The sequence below is a fragment of the Garra rufa genome, chromosome 25, assembly GCF_049309525.1.
Source record: "Garra rufa chromosome 25, GarRuf1.0, whole genome shotgun sequence".
NCBI lineage: Eukaryota > Metazoa > Chordata > Actinopteri > Cypriniformes > Cyprinidae > Garra > Garra rufa.
Genome location: NC_133385.1, coordinates 161,647 through 187,759, shown reverse-complemented (window position 1 = coordinate 187,759; position 26,113 = coordinate 161,647). Strand labels below are relative to the sequence as shown.

The following is a 26,113-nucleotide window of genomic DNA, read 5'->3' as shown; positions in this document are numbered from 1 at the left end:
TCAGGAAGGTTACCAAGCAACGTCGGATAATCAAATTAATATTTACGATAATGCCATCGTTGGATTGGTCAGATCCACTCAGCCATTAGATTTGCACAGCTGAGTGTAAACTCAAAATCAACTATAATAGAGTGTGTTTTCATTTTTAAACTTATTACACAAGTGTGCGTATTTTATAAAGAAAATGACAATGTAACGTAGTATTTTTAATAGTTTTAATGCTGTTTTTAATAGTTACCAACGCTGTATATGTGTACACCTGATTGCGCAATCTGAATTGTCGTGCTATGATTGACAACGGTGTAAGCCAATGACAGACGTCAGGGGGCGGGCCTGAGTGGAGGAGTCGTTTCCGGGGTATGTGAGAGTCATCGCCAGACGAAACACATGTGTATGGATGTTTTGAGGAGCGGTTTGTCTCGTGTGCACACAGTAAGATCATTACATTACGATTATGTTCTACTGCAGTCCTGAGAGTCTTAACTAGATTTACTGTGCTCTCGGTGTGCTTTCAGATCCGTGCTGTTTTATTCTCATTCCGTGTTCAAGCGCATGTTTTACTGCCCAGAAAGAAGCTTAGGAAGAGGCGGCTTTCACTCACACTCTACACTTCCTGCAGCTGTCGTCTAACACGTGAGTAAATGTATATTAGAAATCCTGATGGAATTTCAGATAGTGAACACAGAGATACGGTATGTGCACTAGAATAACCCAGAACAAGCATATTGTGTGAATACAGAGTGTTTCTCGGTTCCTCAGCAAACAGCTCAGGCCCGATGGAGGACACTGAGGCGAATCCGGTGTCGGTTCTGATCGGCGAGAAGCGCTCCTTCCCGGATGAGGATCCGGATCATGCCGCCAAGAGACCCAGAGTCGAGGAGGAGAACCGAGGAGGAGGAGGAGGAGATGAGGGAGAGCAGCTGGACGAGGAAGAGGAGCTGTGTGAGGAGGAGCAGGAGGAAGAGGAGAGCTTCGCTGACATGATGAAGCACGGACTCAGTGAGGCAGATGTGGGCATTCTCAACTTCATCAGCGAACACAAAGGCTTCTCAGGCATCCTCAAGGAGAGGTGTGTGTGTGTGTGTGTGTGTGTGTGTGTGTGTGTGTGTGTGTGTGTGTGTGAGAGAGAGAGAGAGTGAGTGAGTGAGAGAGAGTGAGAGTGACAGGAGTTTTTTAGTGACATGTATTCTTTTTTTATTCAGGTACTCTGACTTTGTGGTCCATGAGATCAATAAAGACGGGAAGATTGTTGGCCTGGATGATCTGTCTGTTCCTGCTGATGCTGAGGTGAGGGCCTGCATTACTCACACTTATGATCATTCACTGATTTTATTAACAGTTTATGTTTAATTGCATTTTTTCTTACTAAAGCATGTATGTGTGTGCAGCAGTGCACTTTAGATTAATGTTGTAGTTCTTCAGCTTCAGGACTCGTAGGTTCGACTAAACCCGTGTAGATGAGCATTTGTCCGTGTGCCGCAGGAAAACTCTTCAGACTGTGTTTCGGTGGAGGCTCAGACTCTGACAGAGGAGCAGAAGCAGCAGCTGGATGAACTGCAGCAATTCAAGAACAAAGAGGGGAGCGTCTCCATCGAGGTGAGAGACACGTCAGCAAACCTTCAGGGGATTTAACGATTCCTCGATTCTATTCAAGTATTTGATTTAAAAAAGGATCCCCGATTGAATGATAATAAAGCATAATGCTATTAATTAATGCTAATAATTTGCAAACACTACGATTCAATTAAATATATATATGCGAGGCAGGTTTAAAATATGCGCTTTAATTATTTACATGCGTGTAGGTTATTTACGTGCGTCTCAGATCGGCTCCGTTCACAGTAAACGTTATTATAAACAAGAACTGCTATCATTTCCATGTGTGGAGCGTGTCAAACTCTATCTCTGCATGTGATTGTGAGTTTTGGTTGATAATAATGTTTATCTGGGAACCCAACATGTGCCGTTTCATCAGATTTGTAAGCTATATCTTTTATAACCCTATGCAAACACAGGAGAATACATCAGTGCATCTCTATATGCGAACTGAACTGTTCATCGTGATTTCAAAATAAAAGTTTAAACCCTTGTTTTGATGTCCACATATTCAACAAATTACAGCGCCTGCAGCATTTCTGTCGTAAAGAAATGGCCAATTATTAAAGATTAGGTGGACATTTGAATTAAATGTTTGTTGAGTCAATATTAAACAAGGATTAAACAAATATTAAAGTAAAAAAAAAAAAACAATGGTCAGGCCGTTGGTGTCCCTCTGCGGGATTTGTTATAATGCATAATGTACATTAGCTTTACTGTTTATAATACATATATGAATATGTATTTGAACAGTTTTGTTCCATAAAACCATATGACTACTTGCTTTTGATACTTTATTTAAACTAATTATTATTGCCTCATTGCTATTATATATGTATTTATATGTGACCCTGCACCACAAAACCAGTCTTAAGTCGCTGGGGTATATTTGTAGCAATAGCCAAAAATACATTGTATGCGTCAAAATTTTTGATTTTTCTTTTATGCCAAAAATCATTAAGAAATTAAGTAAAGTTCATGTTCCATGAAGTTTTTTTGTAAAATTCCTACTGTAAACATATCAAAATGTAATTTTTGATTAGTAATATGCATTGTTAAGAACCTAATTTGGACAACTTTAAAGGTGATTTTCTCAGTATTTAGATTTTTTTGCACCCTCAGATTTCTGATTTCAAATAGATGTATCTCGGCCAAATATTGTCCTATCCTAACAAACCATACATCAATAGAAATCTTATTTATTGAGCTTCCATATGATGTATAAATCTCAGTTTTGTCAAATTTAACCTTATGACTGGTTTTGTGCTCCAGGGTCACATATAAGCCATTTCGAAGGCTAAGTTTTATTTTATTATCACAAAGAAAAAAAAAATATAATTATCCGATTACATTACAAAAAAAAAAATCGATAGTGACAGCCCTAAAATCTTCCATCGGTTACACGTCTCATCTGTGTTTCAGGTGCTGTTTTTTTAATGGAATAACATACATTCCCCTTTATTCAGGGTTTCTGCACATCTTAAAGTCTTAATGAGAGCAGAAAGTCTTGAACTCGTTAATGTTTGCTGAAGATGGGGAATGTAAACTTGTTTCCCTTTGAATTAAGTTGTTTTTTCTGAGCCCATTGAGGCCGATTTGTTGTCTTTAAACATAAACACAGTTAATATTTATCTTTTTTTAATAAACTACTGAAGGAACTAATGAACTGCTGAGGAAGAACAGCACTTTTTAGCAGTGTAAAAGTCATTTCCATATTCTAGTATTTATGTGCAAACTTATTCAAGACTTCAGCTGGTTTTGATAAAATGGAGGAAAAGTAATAGAGAATTGATTGGAAGTTGTATTTCCAAACTGTAAAGTGTAACCCTAACTCTATGTATAGTGTTTTAATCAAATGTATTCCTTAAATTGTCTTCACTTGATCTTAAAGTCTTAAACTCACCTTCATATAAAAACAGAAATCCTGTTATTGTAATCACGTACTGATATCGTAATCAGAGAGCCATATTCATGTAGTCGATGAGTCGTTTGACTTTGGTCCTTTGAGCATCTTGAAAAGCTGAACTTGTATTTGTGAAGTAAATACTTGAAGAGTTTTATATAAGCACTGGAGCGGGCGATGATTGAGCTGTATGGGATTATTTTTGTGCCAATAAGACTGAACGTAACTAACTTTCCAAGAAACGATCAAAAATATGCCACTGCAAAAGAAGACAAACACAATGAAAATGAGAAAATGAACTCAGTCGCACGAATTTAACATGCTCTTCAAATATGATTCATTCTTTGTTAATGATTTTCAAAGAATCGTTTTCGTGAATCATGGATTCTGAATGCGTTGCCACAGCTTTCGCTTTGCAAATTTTCGTTTGCTGTTTTGGCACAAACCTCTCGTGGGGGCGGGCTTAACAGCGATCTACTCTGATTGGCTAATGAGCTTTTGATGGACAGTTGCTCTCTGACCTGGAAGCACAGACGGTGACGCATATTGGAAAGTTGTTGCGGTGTGCAATACGTCGTGCTTTGTTTATATTAAGTATTAAAGTATGGCGAGTTTTTAATGCCTTTTACCTTTCCGTCGCTGTCAGTCCGTGTAATAAAGTCTATTTCATGTTGGATGATGATGTGATAATGATATTTCATGTTCTGTTCTGTTATATTAGGTTTTGCATTAAGTCCGATGCTTCTTTTTCTTTTTGTAATCATGAGTAGACACATTTTATCATGTCTTTTAAAATGCGTAGGTCTATGTTAAATTCTCTTAATTATAACATTTCTAGCACGTTTTTAAAAACATTAATTTGAGCAATAATCTATATCTGATGTAGAGGTGTTGATTCAGTAGCTGTAGTATTGGTGGAGGTAACAACACTGCACCTGCCATGCTGCTGCACATCCATCTTCATTCTCTCTTCAAGTCACATTGATTGCAGTTTAGTTTGAACAGGTAGGATTTCATCAGGTGAAAGAAACTTGCTCAGTTTCCTAAACCTTGGGTCAAGGGCCATCGCTAAAATCACTGTGTTTGGTGCTCCATCTGAGAAAGCAGTCTCCCTTTTCCATCTCTCCTGCAACCGCTGCACCGCAGTGAGATGGAACTCGTAGACGGTACTCTGGGTGGACTTCAACAGCCCCTTCACAAGTGGAGGTATTGCAGATATTGTTGCATATTTCTGTCCACTCATGAACACAGTGACACATTCAAAAGGCTTGAGGACTGTTGAAAGCTCTTCCAGCAAGCTCCACTGGTCTGGTTTCAGATCCAGGTACCTTTTGCCTATCTGTGTGACAGAGCTGTGGGACAGTGTGGCTGTTACAGGCCACCTTTGCTCAAGCAGTCGACTGATCATATAGAATGTGCTGTGCTGTGACCAAATGACACTTGCTTGCATTGATAAACATCTTTAAATAGAGCAGCTACACCACCTCCTCTCTTAACAGCTCTGCAGACTCTCATGAAAGTAAAGTTAGGAGGGGCTGTTTCATTGAGGACTGTTGCACTGCAGCTGTCTTCTAGCCATGTTTCATTTAGAAACATAAAATCCAGGTTGTTGATCATTGATCAGAAGTGATTTATTTTTTTAGTGAGCGAATGTTTAAAAATGCTAGCTTGATGGCATTACTTTTTGTCTCTAGAGCAATCTTAGTTTGAACCGTACGGCTTGAGATGGCCTTAGACTTTATCACATATTAAAACAGAAATAGGGAAAACTACAGGCACACTGGGTTCCCGCTTATGTAAACATTCCTGAGTGTTGCTGCTACCGTAGCGGGGACCCGACTCATATCACTGAGAGCTGTTATCAGTTGTTTTTGGTTCACTCACAGCAGATGCAGGAGGGTTTGAGCCCTGGCGTTGTGGCAGCGGCCGGAGAGCTCTCACTGGAGGAGGAAGGCGAGCTGGGCCCACAGGCTTTGGTGGTTGTGGTGCCTGCCGTTTTTTAGTTGTTAACTGGGGGCTTGCAGCAAAAGAGTGGGAGAGTCTGGTTCCAGCATATACCAGTTCCTCCATTTTCTGTGAGAAGCTTAGAAGTGGAGATGCTGGAGAGAGGGATAATGTGTCTGGTGAATGGAGCTCTGGCTCTGGAGTTTCCGGTGGCTGGAAAATGTTGTCCTGGCTTCTCTGACTGTTTACCAGAAAGTCGTCCTTCGGTGTTGAGTCTTGGAGCTGTTGCAGTACGTCACAGTCTGTCTGTGATAAGCTCTGTGCGCAGGGCTCAGCCAGGAAAGTGTCCATAAGCAGTGCTTGTTGTGGCTGTGTGGCGTTGTCAGTGTCCTTGTTGGTTGTGTTGGCCACGTGATGACTCTGAAGCTGATAAGATGTCCTGTCGTCACTTTGTCCAAGTGTGTGTGTGCCATTCATGTTGGGTAGACTCACACATTCTACTGAGGGATGCCGGAGTGAAAAATAGATATTGTCCTTAAGCACTCTCGCACCAAGTTTGTTTGGGTGAAGGCCGTCCAGTTTGAACAGTTGTCTATGGCCCCAGAAAAGGTTGAAGTTGTCAATGAAGTTGACTCCTTTTAGACTGCAGGTTCTTTGTAGCCAGGTATTCAGTCCAAGCAACCGTGAAAACATGTTAGTTCCCCTTGCTGGGAGTGGTCCACTGATGAACGACTGAACTTCAAGTCTTCGAAGTGTTTCAATGAGTTCACCAAAATCCTTCTTTAGGAGTTCTGACTGCTCTTTCCGAATATCGTTCTTTCCCACATGGATGATGATTCGATTTGCAGTCTTGTGCTTCATTAGAATGTTCCGAAGTTCTTTGTTCACATCAGAGACGGTTGCTTGAGGACAGCAGCATGTAGTTGTAGTTCTGCTACTGATATTTCTGATAATGGAGTCACCCACTATCAGAGTCCTGGGCTCGGCTGCGCTCTGAGTGCCGCTGTCTGCTCGACCTTGCGCGCCTGTTTATAGCGATGTTAGGAGTTGGCTGACATGATATATGTTCAGTCACATTTGGGGATTCCTCACCCACATTCATTAATGCTTCAAATCTGTTTTCGAGCTGTATAGGGGGTGGTAAAACACCAGTTTTTGCAAGCCTTGTCATAGCTATATCTGGGGTAGAGGATGATACCGCAGCAATACGAGATACTCTTGACAGTCTAATGTCTCGAGTGCCTTTGGGTCTCGCTCCCTGTTTTTGCCATCGATTTGTGTGTCGATCAGTTTTGGCTTGTTCCTCTACACCTATAAACTGTCGATATTGACTAGATTCACAGGACTCACCGGCTGTATGCTGAGGGGGTCCGTGATGATGATCTTCTGTGTGTTCCGCCTGTTTTGGAAGTCCAGCGAGTAACTTTGTTTCTAAAACCACGATCCTTTGTAAAAGTCTGTGGCAGTTTGTGCAGCAAGTAGATTCCAGAAGAGGCATTTTCTTTCTTGTCTGTTGAAAGTAGGCAGCTGTGTTTCCCGTCTCCGGAATGTAAACTGCTCGCACTGGGAGGCAAAAAGTCTCCTTTCTCGTAATGTTTGTATCAAACTGTGCTGATATGCTGAAGTTAAAATCTTAGAAAAATATGAGAAAAGTTCATAAACAGGGAGCAAAGCGCGGAGCAGTAAGCAAAAGCGTCCGAAAAGTAGCAAAGTTCACTCAGTTCCTCTGCGTCCGTCATGTATCTTTCCTCTACCTCAGTACCTCTGTTTTTTTTTTGTTTTTGTTTGTTGCTCCGCCCTGTCAGGCGCTGAATTCTGCTAGCATCAATGCGCGAGAGTGCGGTCACTCTGCTTCGCGCTCAAATAAAGTTTTTTTTTGTTATATATAAAAATAATCAAATGTCTCTGCGTCGCGCGACACAACGAATCGATTATGAAATTCGTTGCCAACTCTTTTAGTAATCGATTTTTATCGATTTAATCGATTCGTTGTTGCAGCCCTACAAGAAATAAATCACAACAATAGAGATTTTTCCTATCAAGAAAAACGTTTGATAAAATTACAAAATGAATGCTGAATGATATATGACAGGGAACACTTCTCCGCTAGAGCTGCACTTGGTGTCAGTGACAAATATTAAATATTTAAAAAATCTTTGTGAAAACGAATGGCAATGACTGCTTATTGGATTCTAAGATTATTATCTTTAGACACAGTCTGACACTTTTTTTGCCATGAACAGACCCAGACCTACTGGCCACTATCCGTCCTCAAGACCAAATTCCATTCATGACAGTCCTGTAGCGTGTCGGCTTTAGTTTCACGAGTTTATCATGTTTGGGACGCTAATCAGCCATTATAACTGAAAGATGAAGGCGGTGATATTGATGTTGTCCACTAGACGGAGCCACATGATAAGGAATCTTCTAGACCTAATAGTTTCGAGTTCCCTTCGATCAGTGGACTGACAGCTCCACATCAGTTTTTCCCAGTGAACTCATCTGGCCACAGCACACTGAGATGAGATGAGATGAGCTCTGGCCCAGTGAACCAGCAGCATCACTTCATATATAGCTGTCAGATGAGCCAAACCTGATAACCTTACCTATTGCTAATTCACCCTGCTCACAAACGGTTCCAAAACAGCTTATTTGGATATTCTATAACCCTTTTTTATTTTGCCTCTGTCACAACTTTTTTTTAGTGTGGTGTAGCCATCAAAATCAAAATTTGTTTATATTTACAAAATATATTTAAGTTGGTCAGTGAAACTTTGAAAATCTTTTCTTTGTACTTTTGTCAATTAAATAAAAGTTAAAGAGAATGATCAAATTTACAGATTCCTGATTTGTATTGCATTTTACAATTTGTTATTAAATGGTTATATATTTATCTGAAACATTACGTATTGTTCTTGTGATTTTTATTCATGCTGGAAAATGTATTATTTAAAAAAACATTGTCTATTTTGTATTTTTTAGTCATCAAAATAATTGGATAATAATATGAAAGTGTACTTTGATTTTTATTCTTAAGATTTTTTTTCTATTGATCTAGTATTCTGACAATCCAAAACTTATGATTTCATTCTTAGCTTTATTCCATGTGCAAAGAGAGTACGAACAGTGCCTTCAGGTGATGAGATTTTAAAAACAAAAACAACAACTTTATTGTTTCACAGAGGAAAGAAAATAACAATAGGACTGAAATGAAATTAAAATGATTAGCCTAGAGTGATTACTTGGTTTGAAGTTCTTGATTTTCGTTAACTATCCCTTTAAGTAAAATGCAAATGCAGTCCTTTAAATAAAATAAAACACAAGGCTATATATTTAAGATATTGTTTTTATTACTTATGTTACTTGATTTTAAATAAACATGTTCATCTGTGATTTGTATTGTATGAAACTGGGGAAACTACAGCTGTGCTGACAATGTATTACAAATTCAACAAATCTAACAGAGACATATCCTGTGCTTCCAGGTCAGAGAGCAACTGTCCATCAAAAGCTCATTAGCCAATCAGAGTAGATCGCTGTTAATCCCGCCCCCACGAGAGGTTTGTGCCAAAACAGCAAACGAAAATTTGCAAAGCGTAAGCGAAAGCTGTGGCAACGCATTCAGAATCCATGATTCGCGAAAACGATTCTTTGAAAATCATTAACAAAGAATGAATCATATTTGAAGAGCATGTTAAATTGGTGCGACTGAGTTCATTTTTTCATTTTCATTGTGTTTTTCTTCTTTTGCAGTGGCATATTTTTGATCATTTCTTGGAAAGTTACGTTCAGTCTTATAAAGATAGGTTCAGTCTTATTGGCACAAAAATAATCCCATAGAGCTGCAGCTCTTGTTTGAATCAAAGACAGCGTATCAGTGCTTCTGCCTTTAGTGACTAAATTAAACACCTTTGATCGCTCATACGGTGATGAAGACAGCACAGAAAAACCTGCAAAAAGTAGCAGCCCATGCACCTGTGTTCTACAGTGCCTTGCAAAAGTATTCATACCCCTTCATTTTTCTCACATTTTGTTTTGTTGCAGCATTGTTAAACTGCTTTAAATCAGTTTTTTTTTTCACATCAATTTACATTCCATACTCCATAATGACAAAGCACAAAAACAGGTTTGTAACAACTTTGCAAATTTATTAGAAATAAAAAACTGAAAAGGTCCCGTTGCATAAGTATTCATACCCTTTTCTGGGACACTGGGAATGTATCTCAGGAGCATTCATATTGCTTCTAGATGTTCCTACACTTAGAGTGGAGTTAAACTGTGGCAAATTGACTTGAATGAGTCTGATTTAGAAAGACACACACCTCTCAGAAAAGGTCTAACAGCTGAAAATGCAGATCAGAGCAAAAACCAAGATAACTGCCTGTAGAGCTCAGTGACAGACTTGCGTTAAGGCGATGATCTAGAGAAGAGTTCAGAAACAAATCTGCTGCATTGAAGGTTGACAGAAGCATTCTCCATAATGGAAGACGATTGGAACAACTAGGACTCTAGAAAATGTCCAAGCTGACAGAGATGGAGAGGTGAAAAGGTGAGGCAAAGAATGGCAGATAATTGCCAAATGCAGATGTGCAAAGATGCTCACATCAGACCCAAAAACACTTGAGGCTGTAAAGCTGCTTCAACTATGGACTGAGTTAAGGGGATGAATACTTATGCAATCTACTTATGTCAGTGTTTGATTTTTAATACATTTGTCAAAATTTGCAAATCTGTTTTTTGCTTTGTCATTATTATGGTGTATGGAGTGTAAACTAATGTGGGGAAAAACTAATTTAATTCAGTTTAACATAATGCTGCAACAAAACAAAATGTGAAAAACAAATGAAAGGGGTATGAATACTTTTGCAAGGCACTGTAACTGTCCAAATGTATGTTGTTTCTGTGTTAAGCGGTGGGTGGGTCCGTGGTGTGTTTAGTCGAGAATCGAGCTTCATTGTCGGAAACCGTCGACCAATTCTTCCATCGCAGACTAACATACGGAATCTTTCAGGTGCAGGAGGATTCGAAGGAGAAACGCACTCTTCTGCACAAAGCTGTGAAGACTCTGTATCCCGGACTGGAGACCAAGACCGAGGACAGAGAAGGGAAGAAGTTCATCGTGGCGTATCATGCTGCTGGGAAGAAAGCTCTGGCAGGTACTGCTGCGGTGAAGAGCCACGCGCTCCCCGTCTGTCCCAACGCCTGAAAGACCGTATTTATAGGATTAGTTCACTTTCAGAACAATTCACAGATAATTTACTCACCCACTTGTCATCCAAGATGTCTTTTTTTCTTCAGTTGTCAAAAAATTATGTTTTTTAAGGTAAACATTTTTGGACATTTCTCCATATAATGGACCTTAAATGGTGCTCTGAAATGTGATCCTCCAAAATGCAGTTTAAATGCAGCTTCAAAGAGCTGTAAGTGATCCCAGCCGAGGAAGAAGGGTCTTGTCTACCGAAACGATCGGTCATTTTCTCAGAAAAATATATTTTTAATATACCTTTTAAGCACTGAAACTGGTCTAGCACCAGGGCTGTGTTACGTACTACTCAATCACATCGAAACGCTGTATGCGGATCTACAGACCCAGTGTTCACAAAGCGAACCTGCAGAGACAAACGCTCTTTACCAACAAGGTACAACGTAAAGGACAACAATGTCGGATGATTTTGAAGCTTGAGGAGAACATGAGATGGAGTTTTTCCACCGTTCACTACCTTTTTGAGCAGCAATACACAGACGTGATTACATAGATTATGCAGTTTCAGTGCTTAAAAGGTATATTAAAAATATTTTTCTGAGAAAATAGCTGATCGTTTCAGTAGACAAGACCCTTCTTCGTCGCCTGAGATCGTTTACAGCTCTTTGAAGACTCATTTAAACCTCAGTTTGGAGGATCACATTTCAAAGTCCATTATATGGAGAAATTTCCAGAAATGTTTTCCTCAAAAAACATAATTTCTTGACGACTGAAGGAAAAAAGACGAACATCTTGGATGACAAGTGGGTGAGTACAATATCGGTCAATTGTTGTTCTGAAAGTGAACTCCTCCTTTAAGATGTGCTTTTAGTTTGAGACGGGTTCTGATGACTAATGAAGGTGTGTGATCACTAGATGGCGCTCTGCATGATCCTCTCTCGCATGAGCGGACCGCTGTGCTTCAGTCTGCATGAGCCTGTGCATGTCAGCAGCACAGAATCAGGATTCGCTTTTCCATTTCTCTGATCAAGAATGAGAAAATGTGACACTTTCATTCGATGAGATCCGTTCTGTTCCTGTTCAGTACGTAAGGAATCAACCCAATTGGATTGTCTGAATGACGTCATTTAGTAGTTCCAAACGAGTGAAATGGAAACAGAGCGGTTCCCAGAGCTGTCGGCGCGCTGGTGAACGCATGCGAGCGCGGTCGTGTGTCTCGTCTCTGTCCTGAGTAACGCTCTCTTGTTCTCCTAACGCTTCTTTGGCTCTCTGGACAGAGCTCCGGCCCTCCGCAGGTAAGATCAGGCCCACATCAGTCCGGGACGGGTCTGTCCTTCTGTTGGAGTTGTGGCGTTTCATTCAAAAAGATAATTCTTTAAAATGCTGACAAACCATCTTTTATTACAGTTACAACTGTATGAATCTGTAGGACTAAATCATGATCCCGAAACGGCAGATACGAGCTGAGATGATTGACAAAAGCGTGTTTATGTTTGGTTTGGTTTGTTCTAGAGATATTATTCTGTTTGTCCCATGATGTGCACAAAAATACAAACCAAGTGACTGAAGGAATGTAGAAATGTAGTTAATATTAGGGATGCACCGAATATACGGCAGCTGAAATTATTTGGCCAAAAATAGCAAAAAAGCTCTTTTATAGTGTGATGTGATCAAATGCAGCAAACATGTGGTCAGTGTGAAAGCATTTATAAGTGTCTGAGAAAGACGTTAAAATCATTCCAAGCAGCGACAGCGAGAGACTGTTTAGTAGGGATGCACAGAATATTCGGCCACCGAAAATATTCGGCCGAAAATGGCCCAAAAGGGCATTTTCGGTGTTCGGCTGAAAGACTTTTATCACCGAAACAACACGGCCGAAACAGTACGTTTACGCAAACAGAAAGCGCAGCCTGCACGTGTTTGTCTGAAGCAACACATCTGCGGTGTGGACATATATCAGTATATCCGAGAAAGACCCACAGATAGCGATTTGCTAAACATGTAATGCCGAAGTTTCCAGAGGGTGTGTGTCTGCAGTCGTGGTGCGGCCAGTGATGAGACAGAGACAGACAGATGGAGCTTTCAGTGAGGGAAAAACAATGGCTTTACGTTGGTGTTACGTCACAATATTTTAAAGCTTTGTCCTTTCTATATACTGTATTTTTATAAATATTTATGTTTTAAACCATGGAGGTGAGCCAATGGATATCACACAAGCAACGTGAAAACTGCGCTAAAAGTGAAAGTGAAAACTGACAGTGCTTTCAGCATCTGATGTGCATTCTCTCAGAGACAATAAGAGGCGATTATATTTTATATGCTGATATTAATTTAGTCGCCTATTTTTCTTGTGCCCTGAACATGGCGGGAAAAAAATAAAAAGAAACGTATTTTGTGTAAGGGTTGTTTTTTGAAAGACTTAAATAAAGCTCTTAATTTTCATTGATGACTGCAGTGTTATTAGGTTAAGAAAGTCTTAATCATGATTTCAGGTGTTAAATGTGGGACTGAAAGACAAGAATTGCGATGAAACTTCAAAAGGCTATCCATTGAATAAATATGAGCGCTGCACGTTTCAAAATCATTTGCTGCGCTGCTTTGTGTTCCATTCTGACAGCGCCTCCTGCTGGAAGAGAAAGAGTTGTAAATGTGAACCGATGGATCCACAAGATAATGTGTTATAAAAATGTAAACAATTTAAAATATATATATGTATATGTCATTTAATTAATATAATATTTGATTGATAACAATTGGTTAAATTAATATAATTGATGTATTCTTTGAAACTTTAATATTAATTTATGCAATTGCAATGCCTTGATTTTAGTAAGATTAGTACACAGTCATAGCCATAAATGCAATGGTACTAATAATTGCCATAATTCTTTCAGTGTTTCGGTTTTCGGCCAAGAATTTTCATTTCGGTGCATCCTTACTGTTTAGAAGCGCATCGCATGTCTTCATGAGAAGAGAAAGGACTGAAATCATCCATTAGTCAATCAACTCCAGAACGTTCTGTTGTCTAATACACCAGACACCAATTGTGTTTATTCTGACAGCAGCTCCTTAGCCAGGGTTCAAAGACCAAAGATGACAGTCATTCACAAATCTGCTGCTGCCAGCAAACACTAGGACTGAGCTCTTCTTGCGGGTTTACCACTAAATAAAAGACAACATTCAGAAATGTTAGGATTGTCATTTAACTGTTGTTCTGTCAAATAAAATAAAACAAAGCTCTATTAATACATTTATTCTAACATTCTCCTTTGCTCAGCAAGGCTGCATTTATTTGTACATTAAAACACATGCCTGATTCAAGAAGGGGCTCTTACAAAGAATATTATTTTACTGACTTAATAATTTGAAGTTAAATTGTGGTTTGTTGGAAGGCTATAATGTCTACTAAAATGTTACAAATGTTAAGTGTTAAGTAAATATTTTTAAGTTGTTGTTTTGTAAGTACTTTATTTGAAAAGCAAGATAAAACTATAAAAAGCAAATATTGGCTATTTAATTTATGCAATGGTGAAAAAACAGGCGAAATACATGGGAGAAATACATGGGTGTTCGGTAATTGGCATTCGGCCCAGTGTTTATATTTGTTCGGCTTCGGCCAAGAATTTTCATTCTGGTGCATCCCTAGTAAATATATTTATTCCATGAAGATCTTTTCTGCTGAAGCCAGCTGTGAAAACTAGTCTCCTGACCTCCATCTGTTGACTGTAACTAAAGATAGTAAAACATCAGGGGAAAACCAACAAACAACAGAAAACAGTGGTTGAGTTGTCCTGCTGACCCGATAGAGACGCTGTCTAACGGAAAAGCTATAAATTCATATTGTGTCTTTCATCTCTTTCCTCTCGTGTCCCACCGAAGCCCCTCGAAAGCATTCTTGGCCAAAGAACCGTGGAAGTTTCTGCCATTTCGTGCTCTACAAGGAGAACAAGGACACCATGGACGCCATCAACCTCCTGTCCAAGTTCCTCAGGTCTGTCGAACGCTCCGTCTGACCTAACGCTACCTGACGCTCGACTCTGACTTGCTCTTGTGTTTCTGTAGGGTCAGACCCAACATGTTCTCCTACATGGGCACCAAAGACAAGAGGGCCATCACAGTGCAGGAGATCGCAGTGCTGAAGTGAGTGCAGATCAGATCAGATCCAGACTAACGTCTGCCGTCCTCAGCCTCACCTGTGTTTCTCTCAATCTGTGTCTCGGCAGGATCAGCGCTGAAAGACTGTCTCACCTCAACAAATGCCTCATGAACCTGAAGCTGGGAAACTTCAGCTACAAGAAACATCCATTGAAACTTGGAGAACTGCAGGGAAACCACTTCACGGTGGTCCTCAGGTTAGACCAGGACGCTCCGCTTCACCTGAGCTGCTGTTTGACGGCACTCTCTGTTCTCTCTCTGTCTTTTCAACCTTTTTCAAACTTATTTTTAGAAACATGTTGAGTATAAAGGATTTACTCTGGATGAGTTTTATTCTATGTTACATTAACCTTTTCATATAAAACTGGAATAAATTCAGAACTAGAGCCAAAATAAAACTGAAATGAAGCGATAATAAACGACAGTAAGGACTGAATAAATGAAATCATAACTAAAGCACATGTGAAAGCACGTATTTCTGTACTTTTCAAAATAAGGTCCATTAAAAGTCAATAAATCCTTGATTAATACGAATATTTTAAGTCTCTGTGAAGTATACAAATAAAAAGCTAGTGCATGAAATGATTAAATAACAGCAGAGTGAACAGGTGTTTAATTATGGTAAGATTACATTTATTTTAGTGAATAAAGTACCACGTTCCAGCTATTGTTTTGTTAGATTTGTTACACAAAATGAGGATTTTCTTACCCTGGAAATCCAGAGGTCTGGCGAGAACACAACTTGAATTGTCTCTGCAAGACACTCTGGCATCGAGCAATGATCCACATTACTGCATTATGTAAGCAGTTCTGGGAACCAATCAAATCGGTGTATCTGATGTAGGCGGGACAGAGGCGAGCTAAACTGATGAAGACGTCCGGAATCATTTAGTAAACATTGAAAGATGGCTACAGATGAACACCAGTTGTTTGAAACGGCTTTGGCCGCTACAATGAACGACTTAGACTTTGCTTTCCATATAAAAGAGGAACAGAAAACCGCTCGAATCGTTCCTTTGCAAGAAGGACGTTTTTGCAGTTTTGCCGACTGGATACGGCAAGAGTTTAATCCATCATTTCACACGGTGGATTGTTGTGATTGGTTGTGGCGTTATCCAATTGCATGCAGTGAGAGTTTCAAATGCACTCTTGGTGCCGCCCCTCGAGTTAGGCCCTTTTCATTGCTCAATGTCAGATCCTTAATCTTAATAGAGTAGGGTCTGGATGTTTTCCAGGCTAGGATTTTCTAGAAGCACGGATAAAATTACAATCTTCTTTCTAACAGCTTCATGTGGCCGTAAAGATTTAACTTTAACGTGGCTTCAAGCACTATGCATCAGTAAAGTTTGACCGCGACCACAAAAAGCCTGTAATCGTGGTGTTTACATAGAATAATAGTCAAAATTAATTTACCTCATGGTATGAACCCAGATTGCATCAGTAATTAAACGAGAATCTTCCATACAAAACTATTAGTGGCATTTCGGGGCAAAGCAAAACAAGCAAAAAAACTGTCTAATAATATAATATGATATAATATATACTGTAATATATACTAAAACATAGGGAACTAACTCAGTTTGGTTATTTTACAATTAATTGTACTGCAAATTATACTACATTTAGAAAACTCTGTAAATTGATCAACTGTTGTGCGTGATGACGTTTAATGTCTCCGATGGCGCCTGTAGCCACATTTAGCAACTTGTTAGCAACCGTCTTTTTTAAGAAACGTAATAGTTAAAAAAATCAGGAGTGGGGTGTAACTGGTGTGTTTTATGTCGTACAATAAAACCTGAAAGTATCTTGAGCTTGTGTTAACCACAGACCTTATTTAAAGTGCCCCTATTATGCCTTTTCAAATATGATATTTCATGTAGTGTGTCATGTAGCTGTATGTGAACATAAACTATCTGCAAAGTTGTGACGCCGACAGTGCACTATAAATGAAGTTTTTGTCTATCAAAAAAAAGAGTCGGCTCACATTTGCCTAAACGAGTCGTCAGCAATTCGAATCTTTTTCTGTAACGGCCACACGTCACGAGCTACACATTTGCGTAATGTCCGCCCACATTCGCGAACAACTTGTCCGCCCACAAACAGTAGGCCTGCCTACCATTTTCACGTGCATTACGTCATGTCAAGAAGGCGTCCTGCGCTGTGAGAGTGAATTTGTTTTATATGCCCTTCCGAAAGATGAAACTACCAAGAATGAGTGGTTAACATTAATTTTTTCAACACCTCAGCAGTACAATTCCAATCTTGTGTTGTGTTCGCGTCATTTTACTGATGACTGCTTTTCCAATCTTGGGGAGTAACGTTACAACGCGAGATTCACCAAACGTTTTAAAAAATGGATCAGTGCCCAGTTTATTTGGACCGGCTTGCTCCTCTGAACTTCTACCTGTAAGTATGATTAATAATTGATGATTGTATTTTCTAGCGATCGTTCAAAATACGTCTTTGTGTACGTTATGTTGTGTAACAACCCCGCACATGTCTTGGTAACCGGCTAACTTGCGTTTCTGTAGTTCTGTTGTTCAGCTGTGAGTGCAATGTAGTCTAAAAATTGTGATTGATGCAGCTTGACTGTCTGTCTGCCTTATTAGTTTAAGTAATGATAATGATAAACGATGGCTTAACGCAGTGTTTTGGATTGTACAGTGTTGAAGTTCACAACGTAGAGGTGTGCCCGGTTCGCTTACAATAGCAAATTGCAAGCACTTTTCACAGTTAGCATATGACACCCACTGAGAGACGTCCTGCTCCAGTCGTGCTTGCAAAACAGTTTCTTGTCGATGTGCCACTTCAACCGTTTCATCGTCAGACTCCGGCTCGAATTGATAGGGTAAAATCGAGGCTATCTTTTCTATGCATTAACAGGTCTCCGCAGCTGTCATTCAGTTATGCCAATGGGCGTTTCGTTTTGCGCTGTAGCGGTAGACCAATCCAAAAGGACTGCACCATCTGACCAATCACAGCAGTGAGGGCTGACGGAAAGGAGGGGTTTAGAGAGACTGATTCTTCGAACTGCTTCAAACGAGTCGTTTATGAATCATTTAGAAACGGGGTAAAATTAAATCTAATTTTGGAGAAAACTAAAGTGTTTTTTGAACTTGCATACATGTAAACCTGTTTTAAGAGACTAATACAACAATATTAACTACCTTTAAAATGGCATAATAGGGGCACTTTAAGGGTTTTAATCAAAATCCAATCCCAAAAACCCATTGACTTTGGGATGATGGAACCGGAAGTGCTAAAATGCTAACTTGCTTCCAGGTTTTTGCCTACAAAGTCATAGTTCCCCAACTCTATGCTCCTCTTCTGTGTTTGTTTACACTGGTTTTCCACCACTCTTGTCCTTTTGTGCAACAGCAGCTGCTCTGGGCACGTGATGTAATGCTCACATCTTATTGGATGGTTGTGTTTTTGCTTTGTGAAACTGAGAATATTCGTCAGACTGGTTGCTAAAAAAAACATTCACTGAGCATGAATGGCAAGAAAAACTAAACTGCATGTGGAAATAAGTATGAAGTATAGTTTGAGTGTGTGAAATGACTCTTCCCCACAGGAATATCTCTGGCTCTCTGGAGCAGGTGGAGCAAGCCATGACTTCACTCAGAGACAGCGGCTTCATCAACTATTATGGCATGCAGCGCTTCGGCACCACAGCCGTTCCCACGCACCGCGTCGGCAGGTGAACACGCACACGCACGCACGCACGCACACACACGCAACTCTAATACATACACACGCCGTCATACACGCTAATGCACACGTATGTGCTCACACTCACACCTGTGTTTCTGGAGCTGCTATGAGGGAACTGATGGTCTGCTCTTATTCTCAGGGCTATATTGCAGAGCAACTGGAAGGAAGTGGTGGATCTCATCCTGAAACCTCGTCCTGGAGGTCTGATTCTCTCTAGAGCCTTTTCCTGCTGTCATTTCTGTTTATCGATCGAGTGCAGTTGAACCGCATGCCAGCAAAATCAGATTAATGTCTTGCATTTCAGTAAAGTACAGTTATAGTGTTGTGAAAAAGTATTGGCCCCCTTCCTGATTTTAAATTTTTTTGCATGTTTGTCACACTTAAATGTTTTAGATCATCGAACAAATTTAAATATTAGTCAAAGATAACACAAGTAAACACAACATGCAGTTTTTGAATGAAGTTTTTTTATTATGAAGGGAAAACAAAATCCAAACCCACATGGCCCTGTGTGAAAAAGAGTTTGCCCCCTAAACTTAACAACTGGTTGGGCCACCCTTAACAGCAACAACTGCAATCAAGCGTTTGCCATAACTTGCAATGAGTCTGATACAGCGCTGTGCAGGAGATTTGGCCACTCATCTTGACAGTTGTTGGAGGGGTTTCCAGCATGAACTGCCTTTTTAAGGTCATGCCACAGCATCTCAATAGGATTCAGCTCAGGACTTTGACTAGGACACTCCAAAGTCTTCATTTAGTTTTTCTTCAGCCATTCAGAGGTGGATTTGCTGCTGTGTTTTGGATCATTGTCCTGCTGCAGAACCCAAGTTTGCTTCAGCTTGAGGTCACCAACAGATGGCCGGACATTGTCCTTCAGGATTTTTTGGTAGACAGCAGATTTCATGGCTCCAGGTCCAGAAGCAGCAAAACAGCCCCAGACCATCATCACACTACCTTCACCATATTTCTGTTGGTATGATCTTCTTTTTCTGAAATGCTGTGTTACTTTTACACCAGATGTAATGAGACATAGTTCAAGTTTTGTCTTGTCAGTCCACAGAGTATTCTCCCAAAAGTCTTGGGGATCATCAAGATGTTTTCTGGCAAAACTGAGATGTTATGTTCTTTTGGCTCAGCAGCGGTTTTGGTCTTGGAATGTTTGCCCAGTCTCTTTCTTATGGTGGAGTCATGAACACTGACCTTAACTGAGGCAAAAGAGGTCTGCTTTTCTTCAGATGTTGTTGTGGGGTCTTTTGTGAGCTCTTGGATGAGTCGACACTGCGCTCTTGGGGTGATTTTGGTCAGCTGGCCGCTCCTGGGAAGGTTCACCACTGTTCCATGTTTTCTCCATTTGTGGATAATGGCTCTCACTGTGGTTCGCTGGAGTCCCAACGCTTTAGAAAGGGCTTTATAGATCTTAGTTACTTTCTTTCTCATTTGTTCCTGAATTTCTTTGGACCTCAACATGATGTGTAGCGTCAGGCAGCTCCTATTTAAGTGATGTCTTGACTGTGAACAGGTGTGGCAGTAATCAGGCCTGACTGTGGCTAGAGAAACTGAACTCAGGTGTGATAAACCACAGTTATGTTTTAACAAACACTTTTTCACACAGGGCCATGTGGGTTTGGATTTTGTTTTCCCTTCATAAAAAAAACCTTCATTTAAAAACTGCATGTTGTGTTTACTTGTGTTGTCTTTGATTAATGTTTAAATTTGTTTGATGATCTGAAACATTAAAGTGTGACAAACATGCAAAAACTGTATTTCTTTGAGATATCTGACATAAATGAGTTTGAATGCAAAACACATAAGTCAAGTTTATTTATGTGTTGCCTTGTACAATACAGATCAGCTTTACAATAGCATTATGGCATTATTCAGTTACTTCACTGGATCGTTTTAAGCACAGCTGAATAGATGTATTTTACTGAATTGTAATTGTCCGTGAGCTCTCTGATTGAGTCAAAAGGTGACGGGAATCAAATCATCAAGATCACTGCTCCTACTGTCACCAACACTCATTACATGATGGGAAACGGTTGAGCTGTGCAACAACACCGTACTGCTGTTTATATCATCTCTATATCACTGCAAACTCAGTCTGTCTCAGTCGGTGTGCCAGCGTTAGTAATGCCACTGTACTGCCCTCCAAAGGCAAAGTGCAGTAACTACACCGATACTGAAACTGAGAACAATGCCTTTTTACGCCAGTTTTTACGCCAGCTAGTCAAACATGTTAAGACTCTCGTTTCTCTGAAATGGGACAAAATTGAACCAGGAGACTTTGCCACAAGACAAAACTGTTGTCACAAAGTCCATTTTAAACCTTAACTCAATTTGTGTAGTTACTGCACTTTGCCTTTGGAGGGCAGTGTAGTGGTGCTAGAGAGAAGACAACGCTTCACGCGTGTGCTGTTGTGTTCTGAGTGTAACGGAGAGTTTGTGTGTCTGTGTGTGTCTGTGTGTGTCTGTGTGTGTGTGTGTGTGTGTGTGTGTGTGTTTGTGTGTGTTATTGTGTGTGTGTGTGTGTGCAGCGGAGAAGGGCTATCTGGTGAAGTGCAGAGAGGAGTGGGCACGCTCTCAGGACCCAGAGGCGGCCCTCAAGAAACTGCCGGTCAAACGCTGCGTGGAGGGACAGTTACTGCGAGGCCTGGCCAAATACGGCAAAAACAACATCATCACGGCGTTCGGACTGGTGAGAGAAGCCAGTGCTCAAAAACACACATATGTTGACCTCAACAGTGCTCTGACCGTCTCTATCCTGCTTCAGATTCCTCGTAACAACAGGCTGATGTACATCCACAGCTATCAGAGCTACGTCTGGAACTCTATGGTCAGCAGACGCATGGAGGCCTTTGGGCTCAGAGCTGTGGAGGGAGATCTGGTTCTCAGAGGAGGTTTGTGTGTGTGAGATGATGAGGATGATGAGGATGATAAAGAAGCTGACTGAATCTCCTGTGTTTTCCAGGCTCTGCTCATGTTCTGTCCGCTGATGAGGCAGAGAAACACTCCGCTCACGATGTGGTGATGCCGCTGCCGGGCTTCGACGTCATTTATCCCACTCACAGCGGTAGATATATATGTGGAGTAGATGAGGAAGACTCGTTTTAAAAAAGTCTGATTTTTAGACCTGGGAGAAATTGATCAAATAGAAAACTACCCTCAATGAACGTATGTTTTTCTAGCTTCAGATGGAAGTTCACTTCCAGAACAAAAATAAACAGATAATGTACTCACCCCCTTGTCATCCAATGTTCACGTCTGTCTTTCTTCAGTCGTAAAGAAATACTTTTTTGAGTAAAACATTTCAGGATTGTTCTCCATATAGTGGACTTCTATGGTGCCCTGAGTTTGAACTTCCAAAATGCAGATTAAATGCAGCTTCAAAGGACTCTAAACGATCCCAGCCGAGGAAGAAGAGTCTTAACTAGCGAAACTATTGGTTATTTTCTAAACAAATTGACAAATTTATATACTTTGCTAGATAAGACCCTTCTTCCTCGGCTGGGGTCGTTTAGAGTCCTTTGAAGCTGCATTTAAACTGCATTTTGGAAGTTCAAACTCAGGGCACCATAGAAGTCCACTATATGGAGAACACTCCTGAAATGTTTTACTCAAAAAACAATTTCTTTACGACTGAAGAAAGAAAGACATGAACATCTTGGATGACAAGTGGGTGAGTATCTTTATGCATGATCTGTAAATTTTTGTTGTGAAAGTGAACTTCTCCTTTAATAAGTTGTCTAAAAGTATTTGAGCAGGTAGATGTTGTGAGAGCAGGTGGAGGGTTGGATATAGTTGTGGTTAACTGGTGACACAGAGGTTTGTTCGGCTGGTGTTTAATTCGTGACTGGTGTTCTGGACGTTTGTGTGTGTCCTGCAGTGGGTGGAGGCTACAGAGACATGCTGAGCGCTGATGAGCTGGACATCGATAACATGAGGCACAAGGTTCGGGATTACTCTCTGGCCGGAGCGTACAGACGGATCCTCACGCGCCCCAGAGACGTCAGCTGGTGAGTGAGATCCAGTGTTTAGAGATGCAGCTATAGTTCTGATGGACTCATCTGATGTTTGTCCTCCAAAGGGAGCTGATCCAGTACGATGATCCTCGAGTTCCTCTGGTTCACACCGATGTGGAGAAGCTGGAAAACGCTCCGGCTCCGGTCTACCTCAAAGGTCCGAGACCTTTACTCCTCTCTAGATAGGAATATTTCTCACACATCTATCGGTTTATTCACTGCCTGGACAAAACACAGCAGACAGTCGCTTTCCTTGGGCCTCCTATAGCTCTGACCACTGTGTTTATGTCCATGATCATTATTATTAATATTATGAAGTTGGCCTGAGAAAGCCAACTTACTGATATTCTATTTAAACTTAAGCCAAAATTTTCTGACTGTTTCTCCTCCTAAATCATGCTAACAATATGCTAATCGTGCTAAAATCATGCTAGTTACCATTAAAACCAGTACACTTTCTATTATAACCAGTAAAAATATAAAAAGAAATCTTTGGTTTTGGAGGTTATCCATAATCCAAATTTTCTTTTGATTATATCCTTGTTTCATGAACAGGTTTGGTTTAGAAGCTGTTCTTGAGTCCAGTTCGGTTTTCTTTGCCATTTGCATGTCTTACTATCAGCCATGATTATTCTAGTCGCTCAATTAAAATCTTGTTTATATGCATATCTGCTAATTGTTTATGAGAAGCACACATGTAAGAGCTTGACAATTAGCTGAACATATATACTTGTTTAATTATTGACACTAATTGACATTAGTGGCAACATCTTTATTTTTAAACCTTTATTTGAATATGGCAACATAATATCGCCCTCTATAATATTTTATGAACAAATTTCTGACAGACACCCCTATCAGCCAATCACTGTGTGCATAGTTAATGAGCATGCTGACATCATCCATAGTAATGAGCTCAAACCCCGCCCCTCACTCTCAGCTGAAGACTTCTCTCTTTCCCTCAAAAGTTTGTCTCAGCAGCTTTGGGAATATGTTTTAAGACAAAACTCTTAGCTAAAAACATTTACTGCTATTTAGGAGAACTCTCAGTGCTAAGATGAAATGTTTCGTGAATACAGGTCCAGATCATTATTTACAAAAACGCGAAATAAATGCAAACACTTGGTTTCTAAACACTTTAATTACTGAGAACATCAAAAAAAAAATGTTAAGCAAATAAATTAATTTCTATATAAACCATGTTTGCACCACATGGCATTGTTTTAAGACTATGGCCAATTCATCCAGATAAAAAAAACAAAAAACACTAAACTCACTTTATTTTACATTTTAATATTAATTTATGCGTGCACAACATTCTTAAAGGAGTAGTTCACTTTGATAACAAAAATGGGTCACCCCCTTGTCATCCAAGATGTTCATGCCTTTCTTTCCTCAGTCGTAAAGAAAGTGTGTTTTTTGAGGAAAACATTTGAGGATTTCTCTCTTTATAATGGATATGGATGGAGCCCTGAAGTTTGAGCTTCCCAAATGCAGTTTAAATGCAGCTTCAAAAGACTCTAAACGATCCCAGTCGATGAGGAAGGGTCTTATCTAGCCAAACCATCCGTTATTTTCTAAACAAATTGACAATTTATCTACTTTTTAACCTCAAATGCTGGTCTTGTCTCATCTCTGCGCAGCTCATGTGAAGTCTGTGTGATTGGGGTAAATACAGTTAGGGTACGTCTAAAAACTCCCATCTCGTTTTCTTCCCTAACTTCAAAAATCACCTTAGATCGCTGCAAAAGTACTGACACAGTGTTTACAAAGTGAACATACAAAGAAACTCAAACGCCCTTCACAAAAAAAGTAAAAACAGCATTGTAGAATGATTTTGACATTGAAGACATAAACGAGATGGGAGTTTTTAGACGTACCCCAGCTGTATTGACCCGGATTATACTGACTACACATTCACTGCGCACAGACCAGACAAGACCAGCATTTGAGGTTAAAAAGTAGATAAATTGTCAATTGGTTTCATAAATAACGGATGGTTTCGTTAGGTAAGACCCTTCCTCCTCGACTGGGATCGTTTAGAGTCTTTTGAAGCTGCATTTAAACTGCATTTGGGAAGTTCAAACTTCGGGGCTCCATCCATATCCATTATAAAGAGAGAAATCCTGAAATGTTTTCCTCAAAAAAACAATTTCTTTACGACTGAAGAAAGAAAGACATGAACATCTTGGATGACAAGGAGGTGAGTACATTATCTGTGCATTGATGTTATCAAAGTGAACTCATCCTTTAATGTTTGAACAGTTCCAACAGATATTATAATTTTTTGTATTCTAAAATTAAGCTGTTAAAAATCCTTATCCTTCAATGTCCCGTGTGTGTGTGTGTGTGTGTGTGTGTGTGTGTGTGTGTGTGTGTGTGTGTGTGTGCAGAAGGGAAGTATCGGGCCCTGAAGATGGAGTTTTCTCTGCCGTCCTCCACATACGCCACGATGGCCGTCAGAGAAGTGCTGAAGATGGACACCAGCATCAAGAATCAGACTCAGCTCAACACCGTCTGGCTCAACTGAGCCGAACAACACGCTCTGGGTTTTCCAGCAGCTTTATTCTGCTCACATCAAATCCTGATGAAGCTTTGACTGTCATTTGGACACACAGAAGCTACAGCACAGGTTTCAGTTTACTTCATTTTAGTGAGTGTTTTTTTTTAATGAGTGTTTTTTTTTAAAGCTCTGCCAGAGTATAAAGACTGTTCTTACACACATTTCCAGAACATCACCGTAAACCGCACATGGAGCGGTAGGGTTGGAGGAAATGAATGTACTCTGGTCCTTGACAAATTAAGTTAGCTATTTGATGATTTATTATTGTAATGTTTGATTCCTGCTGAATATTCAATTGGTCACTGTAAATATTTTAATCTGAATAAATGAATCTGCCTGATTTCTAACGTCTGTTGCACAATGTCTCCTAAGGCTGATGATGCACAGGGCAACAGTTTGGTGATAACTAAACTAATATTTAATTAATACAATCCTGATTTCTAGCTAGAAAAGACATTGAAAGTGCAAAAATGTAGTCAGAAATGTATATTTGCACAAACTGACCACCAAACGCAACTTTCAGATGCCATCTTTTTTAGCTTGGCCTGGCATGAACGTACCCCATCATATAGAAAAGAATTAAAAACGGGTGTTAGTTATTGGGCCTAAAACCTCTGCATGTAATAATCTACAACACTAATACTCAATGGCTGCTCTGTCAGTTCCTCGATAGCAATCTTTTCTTCGAAATCCACATTTCTAACATTTGCAAAACCGCATTTTCTCAAAAATACAGGTGCATCTCAATAAATCAGAATGTTGTGGAAAAGTTAATTCATGTCGGTAATTCAACTTAAATTGTGAAACTTGTGTATTCAATAAATTCAAAGCACACAGTCTGATGTAGTTTAAGTGTTGGGTTCTTTTAATTGTGATGATTTGGCTCAGATTTAAGAAAAACCCACCAATTCACCAACTCAACAAATTCGAATATTTTGAGAAGGTTTTTTTAGTGAATTATTGGGCTTCTGGAAAGTATGTTCATGTACTGTATATGTGCTCAATCCTTGGAAGGG

General features: G+C 39.9%; 1 protein-coding gene across 2 annotated transcripts; it reads left to right on the top strand.

Moving 5' to 3' along the window:
* The first annotated feature begins 288 nt into the window (after positions 1-288).
* Positions 289-25,444, top strand: pus7 (pseudouridine synthase 7). Of its 2 annotated transcripts, XM_073832106.1 has the most exons (18): positions 289-432; positions 516-633; positions 760-1,069; positions 1,203-1,287; positions 1,483-1,596; positions 10,455-10,599; positions 11,924-11,941; positions 14,526-14,637; positions 14,709-14,786; positions 14,870-14,998; positions 18,376-18,501; positions 18,655-18,716; positions 21,050-21,210; positions 21,286-21,412; positions 21,484-21,585; positions 22,399-22,528; positions 22,600-22,691; positions 24,928-25,444. In XM_073832106.1, exons 1-18 carry the CDS (start codon positions 388-390, stop codon positions 25,062-25,064), a joined length of 2,091 nt encoding a protein of 696 aa, XP_073688207.1. In that variant the 5' UTR covers positions 289-387; the 3' UTR covers positions 25,065-25,444. The 2 variants fall into 2 exon arrangements, with proteins under 2 accessions (XP_073688207.1, XP_073688208.1); XM_073832107.1 differs by lacking the exon at positions 11,924-11,941.
* Positions 25,445-26,113: the final 669 nt, after the last annotated feature.

Coding starts and splice junctions, on each gene's coding strand:
- pus7 (XM_073832106.1), top strand. CDS start 388: ATGTGTATGGATGTTTTGAGGAGCGGTTTGTCTCGTGTGCACACA. Junction 1,070..1,202: donor TCAGGCATCCTCAAGGAGAG/GTGTGTGTGTGT, acceptor TTTTTTATTCAG/GTACTCTGACTTTGTGGTCC. Junction 1,288..1,482: donor CTGTTCCTGCTGATGCTGAG/GTGAGGGCCTGC, acceptor CGTGTGCCGCAG/GAAAACTCTTCAGACTGTGT.